Source organism: Octopus bimaculoides, chromosome 10 (genome assembly GCF_046866305.1).
Source record: "Octopus bimaculoides isolate indiv1 chromosome 10, ASM4686630v1, whole genome shotgun sequence".
NCBI classification, from domain to species: Eukaryota; Metazoa; Mollusca; class Cephalopoda; order Octopoda; family Octopodidae; genus Octopus; species Octopus bimaculoides.
In genome coordinates, this window is record NC_142937.1 from 87,990,814 (window position 1) to 88,015,546 (window position 24,733).

General features: G+C 34.8%; 1 protein-coding gene across 1 annotated transcript in view; it reads right to left on the bottom strand.

The window, feature by feature from the left end:
- LOC106869938 (sodium- and chloride-dependent glycine transporter 1) overlaps positions 1-24,260 on the bottom strand; it is an 88,863-nt gene extending 64,603 nt beyond the window's left edge. The window contains exons 1-2 of the mRNA XM_014915875.2: positions 24,031-24,260; positions 18,368-18,515 (exon numbers count right to left, since the gene is read on the bottom strand). Coding sequence (XP_014771361.2) covers positions 18,368-18,515; positions 24,031-24,066 — 184 coding nt within the window. The 5' untranslated portion in view covers positions 24,067-24,260. The remainder of the gene's footprint in view (positions 1-18,367; positions 18,516-24,030) is intronic.
- Between the last annotated feature and the right edge of the window lie 473 nt (positions 24,261-24,733).

The following is a 24,733-nucleotide window of genomic DNA, read 5'->3' on the forward strand; positions in this document are numbered from 1 at the left end:
AGAGAGTTGTATATATAATATACGCACGTGTACACATGAATTATAAATTATAATACAATATATAATAATAATAATAATAATAATAATAATAATAATAATAATAATAATAATAATAATTATAGATAGATAGATAGATAGATAGATAAATAGATAGATAGATAGATAGATAGATAGATAGATAGACAGATAGATAGATAGATAGATACACATACATATATACAAACTTGTACAAAATTACCGAAATGGATTTTTGAAGCTATAAATTTGAATGATAATTTATCTCTCTGTACATACATATATACATGCATACATACATACAGCTATACACACACACATGTATATATATGTATGTGTGTGTGTATCTGTGTGCGTGTGTATGCATGAATGTATATATATATATATATATATATATATATATATATATATATATATATATACATATGGCATGTATGTTTACAAAACCAGAAGATGGCATGAACAAGCATTCATCACTAGACGCAGAAATTGTCTCTGCTCATTGGTGACAGCTGTTGCTGCTTTTTCTCTGTCATACAATTGCATAAATATTATATAAATAAATATGATCCTGCCACTCCTCCCGGCTACAGGTCACGCCCTGTGCCTCTTAAGAGCGCATATGTGGAAATCACGATTGTGTTTCTAATATGAACGTTCTAGACCAGTGGTTCCCAACCTGCGATCCGCAGACCTATGGTGGTCCGCAAGGTTAATACTGGCGGTCCGTGAACTAAATTCAAAATTTCATATATATATAAATTGTAAATGCAAAAAATAACAACAAAAACACAAAGGATAACAACAAAAACACAATACACACACACATAAGGATAAACATATTAAAAGGGATCCTTGGTAAAACTCATTTACATAAAATGGTTGGAAACCACTGTGAAAAGGTTGACAGTTCAGTCATACCCACCGTCAATTCTTTCTGTCACTTCATTTGATGTCAGTTGTTATTTTTGTTTTTTCTTTTCTCTTCTTGTGTCTTGACTTGTTAAATTAAAGAATAAATGAAGTATTCACGGGATGTTTGCCGCACTTAACAAATTTCAAATCACTAATTTCTGCTAAAACATTTTTAGTGAAACGCATAATCGCTGCTACTAAATTTTCTCAAAATCTGGATTCTGCTCTGTCAATTTTATTTCATTATATCCTCATTTATTTCATTTATAATCTCTCTGTCTCTGTTTCTGTCTCTTTCTCTCCCCCTCCCTCTATCCCTCTTATGCATGTGCCATAAACACGTACGTAATGAAACGAGCATAAATTACAAGTAATATGTTGCAATAAAAGGCGGCAGAATTGTTGGCAAACTGGGAAGAATGCTTTGCGGCATTTCGTCCGTCTTCTCGTTTTGAGTTCAAATGCAGCCGAGGTCGACTTTACCATTTATCCTTTTGGGGTCGATAAAATAAGTGTCAGTTGACCACAGGGCTCAATGTAATCTATTTGGCCCTTCCCCGAAATTGCTGGCCTTGTGCCAAAATTTGAAATACATATTAGATCAAGGCTAAAAGCGGCACGTTGGCAGAATCGATAGCACGCCGGGCAAAATGCTCAGCGGCATTTCGTCCGTATTTACCTTCTAAGGTCAAATTCCGCTGAGGTCGAATTTCTTTTTATTCTTTATAGGTCAATAAAATAACTACCCATCGACTAACTTCTTCCCTTGAAATTACTGGCCTTGTGCCAAAATTTGAAGTCATTATAACATAATCTGTATTAGTTATTCCTGATTTATCTCAACAATGTAGTGTTGAAACGATTGTAATTAAGATATAAATGTCACAGCAACACCTCCATTCTTGGCCTTACTGCATATGCGAACATTTTGCCTTTGTTTTGATGAGTCCATACGAACGGAAAAAAATCTGTTTACCACACAGTTATTGACACGTTCATTTTACAGTAAACTAGATATGAACGTTTATCTACTGGGATGCGCCTTGTTCAAACGCAGTCAGACACACTCACAGATACACACACGCTCGCAAATAAATATATATATATGTATGCAGAGAGGCACGGGGAGAGAAAGAGAGCAAGAGTGAGAGGGAGAAACTTTTTCACTATTATATTTATACGTTATCAGTGAGGTAATTACCTTTGTGACTTCGGACGTTATCTCTATATTCATTTTATAGCATCGCACTTATTGTTCTTTGCGTATAGCGGCTATAATATATACACAAGTACATGCGCACATCCATGTATAGGTATATATATATATGTGTGTATACATACATACATACATACATACATACATACATACATACATATATAGATAGATATTCTTTTATTCTTTTACTTTTTGCAGTCAATTGACTTTTTCCATAATGGAGCACCGCCTTTTAGTCGAGCAAATCGAACCCAGAACTCAATTTGTTATAAGTCTAGTACTGATTCTATCGGTCTTTTTGGACGACCCACTAAGTCACGGGGACGTAAATGTACCAGCATCGATTTTCAAGCGATGTCGGGGAGACAAACACAGACTCCCAAACATATACACACACATACCTACATATATATATGTATATATATATATATATATATATCCGACGGGCTTCTTTCAGTTTCCGTCTACCAAATCCACTCACAAGGCTTTGGTCGGCCCGATGCTATAGTGGAAGACATTTGCCCAAGGTGCCACGCAATATATATATATATATATATATATATATATATATATATATATATATATATATATATATATATATATATATACACATACGTACATACATATGTGCAAGTATGCTTACATAAAAGAAATATGTGTGTGTTGGTATGTATGTGCGTATGTGTTTACGTTGTGTTTGTAAGTGTGTGTGTGTATGTGTGTGATTGTGAATGTATGCGTGCTGTGTGTTTTTGTGTGTACGTGTGTGTCAATGAGCGTTTTAAAAACAGCACAAGGCTCGATAGAATTAAACGAGTGAAATAATCGAAATACGAAACAACCGTTCATACTTTCGGAATCTATTTACATATTTCCAGATTAAATCTTCTTTAACATGAGAAAAGAGTGGACGGAAAGGAACTGTTTTTTTTCTTCTTTTTTTTTTGTAGAAATATGTTCAGATGGCTTCCACACGTGAACACTAGTATTTTAATTAAACAATTAACCTCTGGACACTTCGCCTCTCTTACAACTCGATATATATTTTTTTCTATTAAGGAGGACAAGTTCTTTAATCATCAAATTTTCAACAGTCTGATCACTACTTTTGATGCTGGCCGTTGGTGTCTTGGTTAGCACATTTCTGCATATGCTTTTATTGAGAGAAGATTTTCTAGCTGTGTTCTTTAATGCGGATTTAAATCTTACAGAATTTGCTTTTTTATAGAAACTATATAATACAGCACTTAAGCCATCGATGTTGACAAAGATGTTGGTTCGTGTACACATATTGTTACTGCATATATGTGAATTGACAGACAGAAATTTTCTCCGAGTGAACGCGGATTGTGACAGTTTTATTTACAGAAACACTCTACCGTAGTTCTGTTGAATTGCAACAAGACGAAGCACGTATTTTAACTGGAAATCTAAACGCTTTGGTAGGATTTACAGGCATCCTAGTGCTTGGAAAAGGGTACTAGTTATCCTTTTTCCATTTGCAGTCTTTGGAATTGTTTTATGTTTGCGACCCTATTTTCTGCTTCGTTGTATCAGATACTTACACAATAAATTTATATCAGTACCTAAGCAGCCATGGATCTGGATCAAATTCTGTTATTCATTGAAGGAATACGTGCGTGTTGTGTTTGCTGTTACTTGGATTGCTGTTGTCACAATTGTTGTTGTTTCTGAGCTTATTTTTGAGTTTGTTCTTATGATTGGGGTCGTTTTTATAATTCTGTTTATATTATTGCGGTAGTTGATAATATTGTTGCTATTGTGGCTGTTGTTACGTCACTTGATGTTCTTATTCGAGATGCAGTAACCATTACTGTTGTGTATTATTGCACTTGATTTGCTGAAATTAATTGTGGTTGTTATTGTATTTAGCGTAGTCTGTACGTTACCATATTCATTGTTAAACAGCCGTCGTCATATTGAAGCTGCTGTGGTGTTAATATTTTCGTTGCTGTTGTTTTTAATATTCTCATCTTCTATTTCCTATTGTCCTCTTACCATGTTTGTTACTCTTACTTCCGTTCTGGTTGTTTTTATGTCTTCTTGTTGAGGTTATTCCCTATGAATGCTGCTGACATTGTCGTTATTTTTTGTTAATGTTTTAGAATTATTATTTTTTTTGTTTCGTTTTCTGTGATATTGTTATTAATGCAGCTTTTGCAGGAGATTTCATACTTCGTTGTTCTCGTTGTGGCTATTTGTGTAGTTGCTTTATTTTTTTGGTAATACGTGGTGTTGGTAAAGTTGGTAAAGAAATGAAGCTATTAAAAATTTACCGTCTCAAAAACCACCGCCATTTTTCGTGACCCTACTCCACAATCATAGGGGAGTGTTACAATTTACTAAACATAACAAAGAGAGAAATGGTGTGAAAGGAGAAAGACAGAGATAAAGAGCATGCAGGGGCAGGGGCAGGGGCCCCAGCTCATGCTCCTGCAGTTACGCCTTGTACTAGTCTTGCTAGAATCGCAACCAACGCCACACTACTGTCCCTGCGTATAGCCGTTTCACATTACCACCAAAACTACCAATACCATCATAACAACCATCATTAGCCACCACTACCAACACTTCCACTATCACCCACAAAGGTTAACATTGTAATATTAACCACCAAAAAAGCTCCAGCTACAATAATCGTAATAATGTTTTCAAAATTTGTTGCAAGACCAGTACATTTATAAAAAGAGGTAAGTCGGTGATATTGACCCCAGTTCCGCCGAGGTCGATTTCGCCTTTCATCCTTTCGGGGTCGATAAATTAAGTACACGTTACGTACTGGAGTCGATCTAATCGACTGGCAATATTTCGGGCATTGTGCCTAGAGTAAAAAAGGATATTGCCACCCAGTGATAAACTGACAGTTATTTTATAATTAAAAGCAAATTTGACCTCGGCGAGATTTGAGCTCAGAAAGTAAAGCCGGACGAAATGGTGTTAACCATTTGGTCATGCTTAACGACTCTGCTACTTCACCAACCGTATTGATAATAGCCCCTAACTACGTCAAAAACTCTGATATTATATATGCCACTTCCAACACCGCTGCCACTACCATAGTTTCACAACGAACCTCATTGTCACTCTCAGCGCCATCAAAAACAAGGTCTAAAGCTATCAACACAGAACCACGCAATAGAATGTGCAAATCCACCACACAACGGCATTACTATGAAAACTAAGCCAAGCAACCATCACAATTTCTGGAACATATATTACATAACCAACTACATCGTAACTACCAGCCACCACGTCACCGATACACAATCTCCCATCAGCACATAAACGAAAAACAATAACATTAAAAATACTTTCACCATACAATCACTGTATGAGTCTCACACGACACAATGCAGAACAATCTGTGACGCCATGGTGGCGCCACATATCCAAATAAAGACAACGTAGCTCTTATTTATCTTTGTGATGTTTAGTAAATGGTTACATTTCCCTAGGTTTTATTTATTCCGCCATTTTATCTTTTTCTTGCAGTTGTTGTTTTTGTTATTGTTTGTGTGGTGTTCTCTGGCGGCGTTTCATTTACTCCGTTTGTGTAAGATTAAAATATCTCTCCGATGGCTTTTTCTCCTCGCTTATCTATCAAGTTTTCTTTTTTTTTTGCTTATTTTATCTGTATTTTTATTTTTCTCACTCACAGTCGCTTTTTTCATTTTCTCCCTCTTTATCTCTTTCTTTCTCCTTTCACACCATTTCTCTCCTTCCCCCCTTTCTCTCTCTATTTGTCTTTCCTTTCTCTCTGTGTGTGTGTGTGTGTGTGTGTGTGTAAGTGCGTGCGTATGTGGGGGCCTGAGAGTACGTCTCTGTATGTGTGTATGTGTGTTGATACGCATACATATAACTGAATACACACGCATCAATTTACACATACACACATTAAGTATATATATATATACATATATATAGATACACACACACACACACACACACACACACACACACACACACACAGAGACATATATATATATATATGGTTACAAATTTATGAAAAGTTTAAATATAAATCGAAAATAGGTCGCACTAGAAGTGTAGAGTCAAATAATTTTAATTTTGTGGATGGTGACTTCGAAGTCTCGTCAATAGATGAACTGAGGCAGACAGTGAATTGTCATGATATTGCACCAGTTATTTACATGGGTACCTCTTATACGTTTGTGCTATACGTACATATTTACATACGACGTTGGAGATATTCATTGCAATGTTAGCATTTGACATCCAAATAAATGACAAACATGGAATTATTATTTGCTCCTTCCTTCCTCTCGGGGTTTTCTTCTTTCTTTTCAACATCTCCTCCTTCCATTTCTCCTGTTTTTTTCTCCTTTTACAGTATTTAGTTCTCGACTGTTGCCTGCTAGACAAAGATGCATCTCTCTAAAAAAGTCATTTTTTGATACGGTTGACTGACTATGACAAACGCTTAATGTCTTAATACAGAAAGCCTTAAAAGTTGCTTTGTTATCAACCAAATATATATTCTTCGTGAGCTACTGCATTCTTTTCATACACATCTTTATATAAAAAAAAACATCATCATCATTGTCATCATTTCTTTATCTTATTCTCCACAAATTCGATTATTTTAAGCTTTTGTTTCTTCCTTTAGGTTTCATTACTGGAAATAGAACTAGCAGAATCGTTAGCGCACCGGGTGAAATGCTTAGCGGTATTTCGTCTGGCGTTACGTTCTGAGTTCAAATTCAGCCGAGGTCGAAATTGCCTTTCATCCTTTCGGGGTCGATAAATTAAGTACCAGTTACGCACTGGAGTCGATGTAATCGACTTAATCCGTTTGTCTGTCCTTGTTTGTCCCCTCTGTGTGTAGCCCCTTGTGGGCAGTAAAGAAATAGGTATTTCGCCCGTCGCTACATTCTGAGTTCAAATTCCACCGAGGTCGACTTTGTCTCTCATCCTTTTGGACACGATAAATTAAGTACCAGTTGTGTACTGGAGACAAGCTAATCGACTGGCCATCTCTCCCCAAATTTCAGGCCTTGTGCATATAATAGAAAGGATTATTGGAAATAGACCAGTTATTGTATTCTTGTTAAAAGTATTTCTAATGATTTTATTACCAAAATTTCCAAAATGGAATAAATATGAAATTCAACAAATTCAATCACATGATTCGCCTAAGTCACTTGGGAGAAAAACCTCATTTTTAAACAGTTTATGAGAGTAACGATATATATACTCCTTAGAAAAATACTGTTTGATCAATATATATGACAAAATTGTATTTGGCGTGTAAGAATTTCATTTTATCAATTATTTTTAGTCAAAAAGTTAAATGCAGTTTCAGAATTTTGTATATGAGCCATTAAATTCAGCTGCAATATTTCAAAGAAAAACTGATTAAAAATGTATTTTCAATAATGAAAGAAAAGTATCATTAAAGCCAGCAGCTATACTTCCAATAATGAAAAATATTTTGGAACACGAAAGTCAACAGTGCGCAGATTCCAATGCCTGATTTTTGTAACTTTATATTTTTACCAAGCGTTCATTTTTATTATTTTTTTATTTTGCTTTTTGGTATTTAGTAAGAATGAATTTTCAATACTTTTTAGGTTTACCACTGCATTCCAAGTAGAATTTTCCAGTTCATAAGAAGCAATTATGTATGTATATTCTACACACACTCACATATCTCTGTGTGTGCATGTATATATATGTATATATATGTGTGTGTGTGTGTGTACATATATATATGTGTGTGTATGTATGCATGTATGTATGTATATATATATATATATATATATATATATGAATTATGCAATTATGTATATGTTTATATATATATATATATATATATATATATATACAGAGAGAGAGAGAGAGAGAGAGAGAGAGAGAGAGAGAGAGAGAGAGAGAGAAAGAAAGCGAAAGGGAGAGAGTGAGAGAAATAGACAGACAGAAAACAACCAGATAGATAGAGATATGGTACACTTAACATACACACACGGATGACACGCAAGTTACTCTGGCTTTCAACAGATATAAAATTTATTATGGAAGTGCTATGTTTAAAAATATAATATATTACGGAGGGAGTCGAACAATCGTCTCACCAGTAGTTAGCAAGAGCTCTAAATGCATTTCGGGCTATTTGAACCTTGACAATGAGAGGTCCTTGCAGCCAACCAAATGCCTAGACAACAATCGTTGCCTCTGATATTGGAGATAGTCACTATTATGTATAGTGGTCAGGACTGAAAATCTAATGCGGTGTTCGCAACTGATGCAATATCAAATTAAAATAATCATCTCTGTATCATATTTTATGTCCATATTCCGTTCATAGGCGAGTTACAGCGGTTTTCTACCCAGATCAAATCTTTTACGATGAACTCTTGGGCGAAGAGGAAAGAGAATTCCTCAAGATGTATTTCACCGTTATTGTGCCTTGTCAATGACGCGTAATATGTGGATGACATCGAGAGCGCGATATACACATACACATACATACATACATACATACATACATACATACATACATACATACATATATATATATACATACGGAATTTCAGAAAAAGAAATCAACCGATTTGCACATTAAAATGCAATCTAGAACCGGAACGGTAAAACTATGTAAGACTTTGCTCAGGTTTAAAACGTAATATTGTTTTCGTTATCTACATTCCAATGACGGAGATTTGTATCATTGTTTGATACCAGCACCTTCTTGAAAAGTAAACTTTAAATAATTAAAACAGAAAAGGACATGTATGTATGCATGTATGTATGTACGTATGCGTGTATGTATGCATGTATGTATATATGCATATACGTATATATGCGTGTGTCTGTATGTATGTATGTATCTCGTGCAAACCCGCAGTAACTTGACTATCAATGTTATATATATGTTAAGCATGATACATACATGGCTATTCTGACTTAATGTTGCTCCGGTTGCATATACCGGATTATTTATTCAACTCTGCGGCTATTCACAATGTCAGCAGCGAATCTATTATTCACTATTTCCTATACCAGAGACTTCAAATCTCGCTTAGGCATGTGGCTAGCTACAAGTACAGATCATCGACAAGGCTAAAATGCATTTAGTGTTCCCGCTAGCTGCTGTCAAAACCGGTTTTTCTTCTCTCATCGATAGAAATTATAGTTTTAAGGACAGCTCTTTCATAAGAGATTTTTATCTCTAGCAAAAACTTCAGTAACTTTCCTGTCAGCTGTGTACAGCTACATACATTAAGAACGATACACAAATGGCTATTTAAACCTAATACAGTTTCAATTGCGTATAATAGTAATATCTATATATATATATATATATATATATATATATATATATATATATAGAGAGAGAGAGAGAGAGAGAGAGTATGTATTGAGCTCTCCTTTATCATTTGTTCCACATATAAAACGTATGTATTGTATGTATGTATGTATGTATGTATGTATGTATGTATGTATGTATGTATACTGGATTTCTGTTGGGTCACTGTCTAGCAATTTTCGCTTCCAACCTTTAGTTTCATATAGTTATAATAGCTCAAGTTTTGTAGCTGAGTGCAGTAAATTTAGTAAAAAAAGTGACACTTTGCGTAATAACTCGAACGTAAGGCAGCTTTTATTATATTTTTCCATGCAAAATTTTGCGAAATAACAAATTTAACTTCTATTATAATTTGACTCGCAGATGGATTAATAGAAATCGCCTCTCATAGGGAGCAATTAAGAGTAAATTCCTACGTTACAATAGTACATAAATTTATAAAATATGACTTGAATGAAAATGAAAAAGAAAAATTCTGGGAAGGAATCTAAGAAAAGATGATGTTAGAGCTGTCATGAAATAAACAGTATGTCAGCGTCTAAAATATATTTTTCTTGACACAGTATTAAATATCAACCAAATAGATTTTACTAGAGCAGTAAAGAAGTTTTCTATATGTTGTTTTGTTAATTATGAAGTCTTTTCAAAAACTCCGTGAAAACATCCAAAGATGACGAAACGTCTACGCGGTCACTGAATCTGGTAAAAATAACAACCGAACCTGCCTCAAATCACACGTTAACGTCAAAGAAATGAAATGCAGATTAGAAAATTTATTTCTCGATATAGTAAATGATCCGGCGATCATGATTGGAACGAATATCTTTGAATGTGATCCATATGTTCAATCAGATTTGAATTAGGACTAAGCAATGAGAATAAAAAGCCCATGAATTGGCTATTGTAGCTTTGAAAGATATACAGTAAGTATAAATAATTTTATATGTTAAAGAAGCCCGTCGTATACATACATACATACATACATACATACATACATACATACATACATACATACATATATATATATATATATATATATATATATATATATATATATATATATATATATATATATATATATATATATATATACACATATATATATTCACGTACAAACACACACACACTCGCACACACTGACACATACACACACATATTTATTTATATATAATCAGACATTGAATCAGGTAGTTTGTTTGTAAGAAAGGTGAGAAGAGAGTATAGTAAACTCGGATATTGGTGACACTACGTCTGAACAAAACGGCTATAATCCAGTTATAGTATATACCATTATTAAAATATCATATAATTGGTAAAAAGAATATATGTCAAGCACAAAAAATGATTACGATAATCAGCTTAATTTTTATAATTCGATATTTTTAATAAAGTCTCCATTCTGGTTGTGTTTTTTTATTTCAAACGAATTCTATTTATTTAATGTTACGGCCACTATCCACACTCCGTCAGATACAACGCCATTTGTATATAGTTTAATGTAAAACTGCATAAGGAAGATTATATATAGAAACATACATAACTACATACACGTATATACAATCACACACACAAGCACACACACAAGCACAGACATATGCAAACATAAAAACACACATATACACGCATGTGTAAATGTATTCAGCTACGATAATATATATACAGTAGTACCTCGGTTTTCGAACAAGTCTGATCGCGAATAAATCGTGCTTTATATATATACAGGCTTCAAATCTTTGCACAGTGTCAGCAAATTCAGGTGGAGTGAGTCACATGCTTGCCTATTGCTTTAGTTTGTAACTATGAAAGGATGAAAGGATTATGGTTTCGTTTATTTTGATGCACTAATAGTTTCAGTCATCGGTATAGAACATGAACTACAAAAAGTAAATCTCAACATGGTGCCGACAGTTACTGAGATTCATAAACATGTAATCAACGGTTGAGTAAAACATTGCTGACTATGAAGCGGCATTCAAGGGGCAGCGGATCGGATAAAAACGTTTAGCTGACTTCGCTCCTACCAAAATCCGCTTCCTCAGAAATTTCCCAAATTATTTTTGTGAACACCATTTATGATAATGTAGTAGTTATGAATAAAGCAAAATTCTTTCATTCAGCCGCCAGATGAAATTGCATCGAGACACAGACTCTCTATCCAAAAAACAAAGAAAGAAACATAGACCAGAGAGCTTGATGAATGTGCATGATCACTTCAGAAACCGCTTAGATTGTAACTTCAAAATCGCCACGGTCTACATATACAGCAATGAAAATATTTTCAAATCCTTAATAAGCAAAATCTCTTCTCTTCGTTATACGAACGATACTCAATAGAAATCGAAATCCTAGCTTTGAATATTGCCGTAAATCCAGATAGTGTTTTCGAAATAAGTATAATAGATTCCCAGACCTACGGCGCAGCTCTTTATTTGAAATGTCACATGGGAGCTTCCAGTGCAATCACTTTGGAAGAATGTTTTGAAATTGAAACAAGTCAGACCACACATGCAACTACAATTTTTTAATGATGTTGAAAAATAGTAACTGCACAAATATGTAATTTCAACAGTAATCCTCCGTGACAGAATCACACCCAGTGTCCTGCCCGCAATACAGCTTGATTCAAATGTAAGATAAAAAGGACAATTTTCAAAGGTCTGTAGATTCTTGAATGAACCAGAGAGTGATTCTATTTCGTCAAGAAAAAAAAAATGGTTGCCTTGTATCTTTTGTAACAAAATTCTCCAGTATTGACTTAATAATTTGCGGAACTTCAAAACTAGTCACTTTAACATGAATAGTTCCAAAATAGTTCTCTTTGAATTAGTGATGCTTGTCTAAGTTTACCGACTAAAAAATAATAATATGATATCGATAGTTTTAGTCAGCTCCAAATGGTCTTGGAGGTTTCTCTTTCAACTTTTGCTAACAATCGACACATCTAGATCCTTGTTGTATTTGTCACAAGACGTAACACTTGTAATTACAAATACAACTTATATTCTTAAACGGCATTTAGTGCCATCTGCATAACATATGCTACATAACACATACTACTTTGTTATTTACTAATTTCAAAACAATTATTTCAGTTCAAACATCTTAGTTTCTCTCTAACAAACGGCGATGGGTTTCCACAGAATTATAGTAGACACGGTACACGGTATATTCATGAAAATGAGTTGGAAGTCGATCACACTTGTTTAGAGGGCATTGCCACGAGTGGTGAAGCCAAATAGGAACCAAACCCCAAATTATCTAACCATAAAATTTGTTCGTAATATAATATGTCACGGAATGGCAATACATATAAGTTTTCGATTGAATCTATCTGTATTCTAGGTTATCAAATTAGCCATAACGATTCATATCATGAGACTTCACGTTCAACTTCTTAAGAAATGCTTGTGGCTCTTAATAAAGAATCCTCATTTCGTACAAGTTTTGTTCGATTATCACCTCCGAAGGGCTCCTTTCTTCTCTGAAAGAATAAAAGATATTCAACACTCAATTTCCTCTCTCGGAGGAAGCTGTAATTCCAATTAGTGACAACTATTGTAGTTTATGAATACTAAATAACACGAAAATATGCTACTCGCCGAATCTGAGGCCGCCATCGGAGCTAATCTTTATCAACGCTCGTTATCTTACGTCCGTTTATCGATCAAGAAATTCTGACTTCAAATACCATAGCCTTGGATAAAAGAAACAACTCAGAAATCCTTAGCTTATATGTTATGGAAGACAAAAAGTAAGATTTTATCTATCATGACAGGTGTATCCCAATTGCTTGCTTGATCCCATTCCACTCTAATAGAAATGAGGTGTTAGAGCATTATGTCGATATCTTTTGAAAAGCCGTGAAATTGCTTCTAGGGTTTAAACATCCGGATGGGAATCTACTGTATCACACACCTTAGATTCGAAGATATTCTCGTTGCATAGAACAACAATCTTAAGCACTTTGTGACCAACTCTTCGTTTTACTTCGACTTAATGGTTACAGAAACAAATCATATCAACATGGCTTTCTTTGCCAGGGAATGTTCTGTTGAATAGATGCATTCGTGATAAGGATGACCCACAAGGTTCTCCTATATACTCACATTCGTTTTCTTCGTGGTCGAGAAGATATCACAGCAAGTAGATACTTGGTCTCGTCATAAAATAACCCAGATAAGGCCACCGTGAAGCATGACGGGATTGCCCCAACTGAAGTCTCTCTAAAACGCAGCTTAGACTTGTCTATTTCTAATCCTGATCAAACTAACAAAACATCTACGCACGTTATAGTGCTGTATAATTCGTATTAGAAAACTAATTGAGATATCTGGTTACACTTTAAGAGATATTTTCAGATATTGTTCTAATGATGTAAGCTGCTTGAACATTCGTATTGATCTAATCATATCAGGCTACTGTTTGCGGAAGAATTGAGAATTTCATGCTATTATAACTACAATAAAAATCTTACCTCTTCATGAGATTCTGCAGCTTTTTCTGCTGCTGCCGCCGCATTACATTCTTTGAAGATTGTAGTTCTGATTGTTTTGTCATAGAAGTCATCAGAATATTTGTGAAATAAAGGCTGATTTATACTGGCTTGCCTCTTGGGTTATTCTTACGTATTTAACATATTACTCTATTATATAATGCATACATGAAAAAAATCAGGAACGTGTACGAATCAAAGAAATAACTATAATATAAATTAACGAAAATGTTCGTAAGAATTTCTTTGAAGACCGTAATAGTATGGATGATAGTGCTATAAAAGAAATTGAATATAATGGTGAAGCATTCAACGCAGATGCTAAATATATGAAACAAGCCATAAGAAAACTGGTAAAAGCAAACAAATAAAATAGAAAATGAAAAATATAATGAAATCAATGAAGAGCTATTCTAAAGGTTACTGACTAAACAAATAGAAAGCATTTCTCTTTAGCCAGTGACTTTTGCATAGTATTCGGTTATGTCTGCTTCTCTTGAACTTTAATCTCTGCACTCCCCACTGCGTAGATAAATCGATCTTTCAGAAGTGTTGTAGGAGGCAAGGTGTTGCCGTAGGGTATGATTTGCGTCACACTCTCCAGGTCCAAGGCAGGCTGCTCTAGTGCCTGCCTTCTAGCCCTTACACAGGTCAGAAATCGTGCCTTGTGAATTTCCCTCCTGTACATAGTGTCATACATTCTCTGTGGTACTAGTGACGAATAACGCTTCCTCTCCTCCGATGACAACTGGCCGATCACCTCCGGTGCAGCATTCTTTAGACAAGTAGCAAGGTTTGCTTATCATCCCACCCAGTCTGGTCAGCCAGCAGCTCAAACTGGACACGGTAGGCCGTCCAGGATACTTTCCTGTCAAATTCTTGTGACTTCGCTTAATGAGAACTCCACTGCAGTCTTGCACTTTACTGGATCGGGACATAAACACTGAAGCCCCATGATTCAGTCTAGTATACAGAAATACCTTCTGATGACCTGCACGCACATCCACTCTTGAAAGAGCACCTCTGGAAGTTTGGGCATCTTGAAAATTCAGCACATGTTGTCCACCATTTCCGCACACTCATTGTACATCAGCCTGAGCCTCAGCAGCACAAAACTTCTCCCGACCTCCATTCTTTCATTAAACCTTTTCAACTGTTGGTCAACATGCTTCTTGCACCGTGTAGCGTCATCGCTCACATCACCTCCGTTCTGATGTAGTCCATCACGCTCTTTCTCCTTGAACTGTTGTGGCTCCTCTTGCAAACGATGTTCATCTTCCTTCATTACTCTCATCTCTGTGTCCAGCTGTCCTGATGACGTGAGTGTTGCTCTTTCTGCTCTTTCATTAGTCTACCACTTTTGTCCTGTAAGATTTTTATGATTACAGCTAGAGACACATCTTCCTTCACTGCTTGTATCCTTGTGCGCACTTCTTCAGATTCTATGGTGAATAATTGGATCACAGCAGCAATGAAATCCCACTTCTAACAACAATGTTACAAAACGCGCGGCCTCTCTTCTGTACCAAAACGCATTGGTTTTACACTGAATGACGTCTGCTTACTACTTCCCATACACAGAGACTAGCCTTCCTTATATACTCGTGCATTAATCTAGAATCTTGTAAACAGTTGCGTGAGTTCGCGTCTTCTTGTACTTTATTGTTAACCAATCACCTTCCTGGCCACTAAGTAAGCTTCACTCTCCGTACACCACCTGGTGACAAGAGATATGTGATTTATCATGTAACATAATTTTGGAAATTTCTCTGACACTTTAACACGATGCAATAATACAGAATTATTACACAGAATATTACATAATAATAACAAAGAAAACAAGACAAATTCACAAATTTGCCATAGAATGTCATAGTTAAGTTAGCGCAAGCATAGCTTATTCTCTCCATAACAATATTCTAACAATTTTATTTCTATTATGTTTTCACAACTCAACGGAGGGCAGCTTTTGCCGCCTTGAGCACATTCGATTTTTGTATATTAAACTGAAATTATGTGTTATTTGTACAGTCTTATTTTGTGTATGTTATGCATATTCAAAAACTCTAAGCTTTCAGTTAGGTATTTGTCTGCATTCCCGAAGTAAACTTTCATCATAGGGACAATGTATGTTTTCATTCTTCCCATCGTATACATACATACATACATACATACATACATACACACATACATACATGCACGCATACCCACATACACATACGTATGTAGACATGTATGTACATATCTATGCATGTATACACGAGTATCTATGTATTTCCAGAAGTTTCTACTCCATTTCTTTCAGATTATTGATTGTTAAGGCATTGGTGTTCCTCAAACAATATCTGGCTAATTAGACCTTGATCTCCCTGTCCCTCTGCATTTACATAACTCAGATGACGGTCGTACTTCCTTGGCGTATATTCATATGAACAGATTTCTCTTAGTATTTCAGGATGCTGGCATAATTTCCAGCGCATGACAGGCACAACTCTCTTAGGCTGGTAGAAATGATTTTTCTTATATGAAATTTCGCTGACGGAGACAATGCCGTTAATTGTCTCGTCCCACCGCCCACATAGTCTGAATCGCTAAATATATTGGAATTCATTACATGCTTTGGTTGTTTCCGAAGGAATGTCTTTAATTCTTTTATGCAATACTCCTATTATAGTCTTGAGCGATGCGTCTCTTAAACAATATTCTGTAATGTCATCGTCTCTATCCTCCATCTTCAAGTATTTGAGTATTGGCTATGTAGAAGCATTTCATAACATTGTATCATGCATTGCATTCGACAACCCGAAATGTAGCTTACTTCGCATTTTTTTTTACATAATGTATGTTGATTCTCCTTTCTACTTAAGACTGTCATTCATTTCGGTCTCTCTTTTGTATTTGTTGTACTTGAACCCGAGAAAAGGTTTTTGAGAAAGTAAGAAAATTACTTGCTTTACATTTTCTTTAACATTCACAAGATATTTTTGTAGTTCTACTGTTTCTAGTTTCCCAAGACACGTAACTTCCTGCCTTCGTTGTAAATCTAATCTCTTTTTGTGAGATTTTTCGTGGGTTCTTCCAAAGGCCCCTTTTTTTTTCTTTGTTTATCAGTCTGGTCTTGCTAATTCATTTAACGTCCAATTCAGAATATCATAAATGTTACTTATAACAGACACAGCCACGAAATTGATGCCTATTATTTTGTTTGCATTTAGCTCTATTCTAAGTATTCATCTAATGCGTTTATATTATTCTTTCCTATAATTTTCTTTCATTTATGAATGCTGTACACTATCTTCTCCATTGATTTCTAATTATATCTCTGTTTTCCTTCTATTATCTGTGTTTCTTTAACTATCTTAGTTTTACTGTTCTTAATTAATTTCCTCTCTTCAAGTTTGTCTTGGCTTATTTTTCTAATCCGGATCTAATATCAGGTTCTCTGGTAAATTCGTGTTCTGTATTCAGCTGTGTTTATCATATGCTCTGTACTACATGACGTCGGTCATATGAAAAAGATAGCTGAATATCTCAGCAGAGTATCTGCATCCACGTTCAGTTGCCGTCAACATATAAGTTAAAAGTGTTAACACAAGGAATAAAAAGGCGGAGTAGGAGTCCTTTCCGAAGATTCCTCTTCAAATGGAGATAGTTTTGGTTTTATAATTTCCCCTTTGTCTGTACCTATGCTGTGCTAAATTTATTTTCTATTTATTTGTTATGACGAAAGAGGTTGTGGGGTGAATGAGGCATAAACGATCGAGGAAAGACGAGTTCCTCTTAGTTTAAGTCGTCATTGACTTTATTAAGTTCCACTTGGAGGAGAAAAGTGAGAGTAAGAAGAGAAGTGCTTTCTTTCAGCAAATGTGTATGTATATATGTGTGTGGGTGGGTGGGGGTGTAACTGTAGCAGAAAAGGAATAAATGGTTAGGGTGACTGCACCTGCAGATTAGAAAGCAACAGTTGAGAAATGGATCGTTGGTTTGAGGAGAAGGGTTAACCTGGATTCGTAGAGTTCCTTGTTTGGCTTTTGTTGAGGGTTCTCCCATATCAGGAGGACTTGTCATACATGACTCTACGTTTTTAAATACTATATGTAGTTTTTTCTTATTTTATTCGTCCTATCTTTTTCTTTCTCTCATCATTTTCGTAATCCCACACAGAAATTGTAAACTGTTCTTGTAATGTCTCCCTCATCTGATGTCTCTTGTGGAAATTAAAAGAAATGATAATAATTATTATTATTCGTTATCATCACCATCATAATAAGGTTAACTGAAATGAATGCGAGGCGGTCCAACAAGCGTACCACTTAAAATAAAATCCGAAACCCGATTAAAAAAGGTATAAAAACACTAGCAAAACCTCTAACACATTTACCTCCTCCATTTCTGTAACATAAGTAAGGGAAGCGCCAAACATTGCCAAGGCCTACAGCATATCCAAGACACGTGAAGAAGAACTCAACCTGATTTCCCCAAGTTCCTCTTTCTTCTTCGGTAGGATTCTTCGTCGAAACAGTTTCATTCTGTATAGTATATCGGAGAAAAGAATGCATAAGAAACAAACGAATATATATGAATGTCTGTATGTATGTGTATGTATGTGTTTGTGTGTATGTGTTAAATAAAATGAGATAACAAAAACTAAGGCTGTGTGGAATTTATAGGACATTTATAAAGAGAATGGTAGTCTTACAGCTGTTTCTGGGATATTAGGGATATCCCTTCATCAGAGACGATATGAGAGAGTTAACTAGAAGGAAATAGAGTTCAGTATAAGGAGTTATTTTGGAAAAGGATGGATATAGGAAGTACAAAGGGAAATAAGGGAATAAAAATAAAAATAAAAAGTAAAAATATATATATATAGGATGTTACAGTTGCAGTTTCATTATCCAAGGAAAGTGCTGTGTAGAATGGGTAGAAATGCTTCTTGCCCATGGTCAGTAGATTCCGATTAGAGTTCATATTTTGTTATTACGGGTGGATAGTGTGGAGACCTGAATTCTATAAATTCATACTAAGACAGATAAACAGACAGACTGGTAGATAAATACATAGACAGACAGTTAAATAGATAGATAGATAGATAGATAGATAGATAGATAGATAGATAGATAGATAGATAGATAGATAGAAAGATAAGTAGCAGGAAGGTCTGTAACATGCATATATCACACACAAATAGACACATATAAATACATACATACATACAAACATACATACAAACATGTATGCGAATAGAAAGAGAGAGAGGGAGAGAGATAGATAGACAGAGAAATAGAAAAGTAACATCTTTTATAATATGATGTAACAATTAAACCAGTACAAATTAGAAAAGAAATCTTTTTCTAAATAGCAGTAATCTTTCGTATTATGATATGGCTTACAATAATAATAATAATTATATATTAATAGTTCTATAGATAGAAGCAGTTATTTTCGTTGCAGTAGTAGTAAATATAAAGTGAACGCAATGAAAATAACATTATAGTAAATATTGTTGCTATCATCATAAGATCTTATATGAATAATACGTTCTTACTGCAACGTTTCTATACATACATGCATACATATATATATATATATATATATATATATATATATATATATATATATATATATATATATATATATATATATATATATATGTGTGTGTGTGTGTGTGTGTGTGTGTGTGTGTGTGTGTGTGTGTGTGTGTGTGTGTGTGTGTGTGTGTTAGAGCATTGTATTTTTGTTAGAAAGAAGCTCCTTCTTCAAAAGGAAGAAGACAAATAATTAAAATCAGATAAAAAACATACATTCATGCATATTCATATATAAATATATATATATATATATATATATATATATATATATATATATATATATATATATATATATATATATACTTATATATATGAATATACTTATATATGCATGTATATATATATATGAATATATATGTATATATATGTATATACATATATATGCATGTGTATATGTTTATATATGTATATATGTATATACATATATATATATACACATATATACATATATATGTATATATATATGTATATATATATATATATATATATATATATATATATATATATATATATATATATATGTATATATATATATATATATGTATATGTATATATATATATATATATATATATACACATATATACACACATACTCAAGTGATCACATATTGCACTCATACTTTTTATTCTATCAGATAAAACATTGCGACTCTCCATACTGCGAATTCCTAAGAGGATTTAAAAAAAGTTATTATAACATGAAACGTATGCATATATGTGTTACAGCATTTTCTTTTTTGCATCTGAATGCATAAGTATAAGAATGTACACATGTGTGTATATTTGTACAGTGATGGTAGTGTGAATCAGTACATGCATGTGATGTGTGTGTGTGTGAGTGTGTGTGTGCGTGTGTGTATGTGTGCACGCGTGCATGTGTGTGTGCAGATGTATGAATGTTTCTTTAGAGTATTAGCTGTGATAGGAACTTATTAAAATTGGAGAATTAGACCACATTCCCTATATTTTTTCTATTTACGCAAAAAAAAGTAACAGAGGAATAGGTATCTATCACAATTTATCTGTAATATGAAGCATAACATTTTTGTATTTACATTCTTATACTTTTCTTTCACAGCTAAAGCTTTCTAATATTTAATTACATTTCAGTCCTTGTAATTCCCTCTGTAACACTAATGTGTAAATCAAACACTCCACTATCACAATACCTTAATTCCTGACTTCTTTAAAACGTACCTGAGTATTCTATTCTCTCGATTATTGAAGAAAATCAAATGGATCTTCATCTTGGTCAAGAAACTGCGAAACTACGAGTCAAGAATCTCCACTCATTTTTTTTTCTTTTTTTGCCCATCGAAATTGCAGAACGAATATGTTTACTTTCTCGTAATTTCTCATATGCATAGCTAAGGATACTAATATTGAAATTCATAAAATCTTCGGAGGGTTAGGATTAGGTTTAAGACTTGGATACCCACTGTGGTCCCAACCAACCAAATTTTATTACAACTGATCCCCTCAACATATGCACTTGCTGTATCACAAGTGTAACAGCCAGCGAAGGGTAAGGCCAAAAACAATATCTCTAGCCCTGACATTTGCTTATATTTTCACATGTATAGGCTTACAGGCTCCACCCTGTGGAAGAATGTATAACCTATCAACGCCGTTTTGTTTTCCCTCCCTATTCTCGCTGCTGAAAGCCAATCGCATTCTTCCATTTGTTCCTCTTTGGTCGATGCAGCACAGATTCTGCTAAATATACATCAGGGTTTTTTGTATCCTTACTTTCGAGGACATATGGTGATATCTTACCGACTTTATTTATTAATCAGTTGTATGTTATCTTTCTTTTTCCCCATACGTGTATAAATTCCTCGCACAACGAAGCTTTCTATTTGTGTCGAGAATGCAATAAGCTGCTTTCGTTTGTGACTTTGTTAATTTGTTTATGCATGTGATAGGCTGTAATTACGACTGTATCCGTTTATTGCTGTTCAATTGTGTATCAGCATGTTATCTATGACTTCTCGATTGTTGGCCGTCATGTTTTTCTATTTGCTGCTTATTTAAAATTAGCCGTCATATTTTCAAAGATTTGCAGAAAATATTGGCAAGTATTAACTCCGAGATTGCCAATTCATCCCATTATCGCAAAGGTCGGAAATATTGGTCACAAATAACCAAAGCAATATGTATGTAGGTATGTTTGTGTGTGTGTGTTGTGTTGTGTGTGTGCGTGTGTACAATAACCTTTTCCTATTCAATGGTAAGCGGAGAGTTGTACTACATTGATTGCACAATATTGGAGAGTCTAAATCTTTTGTCGAACCAAAAATCCTCAACGAATATTTTTCAAAGTTATAATCGTGGAAACAGATACATCCTAAACGAAGCTCTCCGAAACGTGACCGGCTTCTATGAGAAGGAGGAGGAGGAAGAGGAGGAGGAAGAGAAGGAGGAGAAGAAGAAGAAGAAGAAGAAGAAGAAGAAGAAGAAGAAGAAGAAGATGATGATGATGATGAAGATGATGACGTGACCGGTTTCTATGGGAAGGAGGAGGAGGAGGAGGAGGAGGAGGAGGTGGAGAAGGAGGAGGAGAAGAAGAAGAAGAAGAAGAAGAAGATGATGATGATGATGAAGATGATGACGTGACCGGTTTCTATGGGAAGGAGGAGGAGGAGGAGGTGGAGAAGGAGGAGGAGGAGAAGAAGAAGAAGAAGAAGAAGAAGAAGAAGAAGAAGAAGAAGAAGAAGAAGAAGAAGATGATGATGATGATGAAGATGATGACGTGACCGGTTTCTATGGGAAGGAGGAGGAGGAGGTGGAGAAGGAGGAGGAGAAGAAGAAGAAGAAGAAGAAGAAGAAGAAGAAGAAGATGAAGATGATGACGATGATGATGATGATGATGATTATGATGATGATGAAGGAGATGAAGAACAGCAACAACATGAACAAGGTGTGAACGAGAAAACGTGTACATGTGTACGCGCACACGAGCGCGTGTATGTATGTGTGTGTGCGTGTTAAGTGCATGGTTGTTAATGATAAAATGTTATGCTACGATATGCAGTCACGCAAAACCACAGATAGCCATGCAAATAATATAAATACATACACGCATAAGTCCATACATATATATAAATACATACACACATATACACGCACACATATGTACACACACACACACGCACAGGCACAGACACAGGCACACGCACGCATATATATATATATATATATATATATATATATATATATATATATATATATATATATATATATACACACACACACATACACATACAAACAGATGCGCGCGAGCACACGCACAATATTTGAAATGAAGACTGCTTTGCTCCGAAAAAATAATGCAGGTGGATCAAAGAGTGAAAAGAAAATTACGTTGTGAGAAAGACGAGAATCTTTCCTTCAAGAGGCTTCCTGTCTAATTTCAAACGCCATCATTTCCCTCCCACCCCAAGTGCACCTCAAAGAAGGGAGCTTCCACAGTTCGGTATGTGTGTGAGAGAGAGAGGCTCTCTCAATTTGCGTGTGTGGACCTATATATTTATGTATACGTTTCGGTGTGTGGAAACATACATACATACATACATACATACATACATACTTAATTCCACACGCACACACACACGTACATAGTTAGATAGATAGACAGATAAACAGGCAGACAGATAGATAGATAGATAGATAGATAGATAGATAGATAGATAGATAGATAGATAGATAGAGAGATAGATAGAGAGAGAGAGAGAGATAGAGAGATATATAGACACATAGACACACTGATATATATATATATATATATATATATATATATATATATATATCTGAGATATATATATCTGAGATATATATCTGAGATATATATATATATATATATATATATATATATATATATATCTACATGCATATAATATTATATATAAATATATGAATAAGAAGAATATCATTACGTAATATAATTCATAGTCCTCGGACATTTTTGTAAGAATGCTATCCACTAGTTTAAATTAGTATAAACTAATAATATTAATTTCTACCCTCACTATTTAATTTATACACACACACACACACACACACACACACACACACACACACACACGCATATATATATATGCATATATGGTTACAGGACGTCACTAAAGTGTAAACAACATGAAGTACTAAAACAAACGAGTTAAATACGCAAACAACGAGAGAAAATAATGGAAAGCATGACAAGTAACACAAAGAACGACCCTTCATCAGTTGTCGGCTGCCTATCTGCTCCTCACTTTGAGCATTCAATATCTATGTATATATATGGATATATTTATACAAACCATACAGTGTGTTGATGGTGTGTATGCGCATGTGTGTATGTGTTTGTTTGTTTGTGTGTATACGTATGTATATACATAAAGACATGCATACATTATTAATAAATAAATCAAGGTTTGTTTAGGTTATTGTCGGATAAAATTAAACTTACTTCTGAAATTTTAAGTAGCAATGTCTGCCGGCCCATAATGAGAGGTGGTGCTGTTTAGTTTCACACACACTCTCGCTCAAAGTTTCACTCAATCACTTAATCATTCAGTCTCACTCCCACTCACACACTTGATGACTTTCATACCCTCTTTGAATCAGTTACGAAAGCTTTCAAACAATCGCATGCTTAGGACTTTAACCTCAACTCCTCGAGCCCACCTTATTATAAACGTAAGCGAAACACATAACAGCAACGATAATGCAATGGTTACGATGACGTCGATGGTGGTGGTGGTGGTGGTGGTGGTGGTGGTGGTGGTGGTGGTGGTGGTCTTGTTGTAGGCGGTAGTGTAGAGGGTGGCGCTGGATGTGACGACGGCGATGACAATGTTGCGTATGGTGATGATAAGGCGATGTAGGACGTGCACAAAGAGAGGAATAAGGTGGCAGGGAGGAGGAGAAGAATACGAACAAAAGCAAGAACAATAACCACAAAAGTAAAATATTCTAGAACGAAGTTAGACGCGAAGTCATAATAATAATAATATACGACAATTGGTATAAATGATAATTGTCATTCTGTTATGTCACAAAGCCGTAAGGCATGGAAGAAGGCACTGGGACTTAGAAAAAATGTTGCTGGTGGGTAGACAGTGTTACGAAATTGAGAAGGAAAGGAAACGAGATGAAGGAAGCGTTACGAA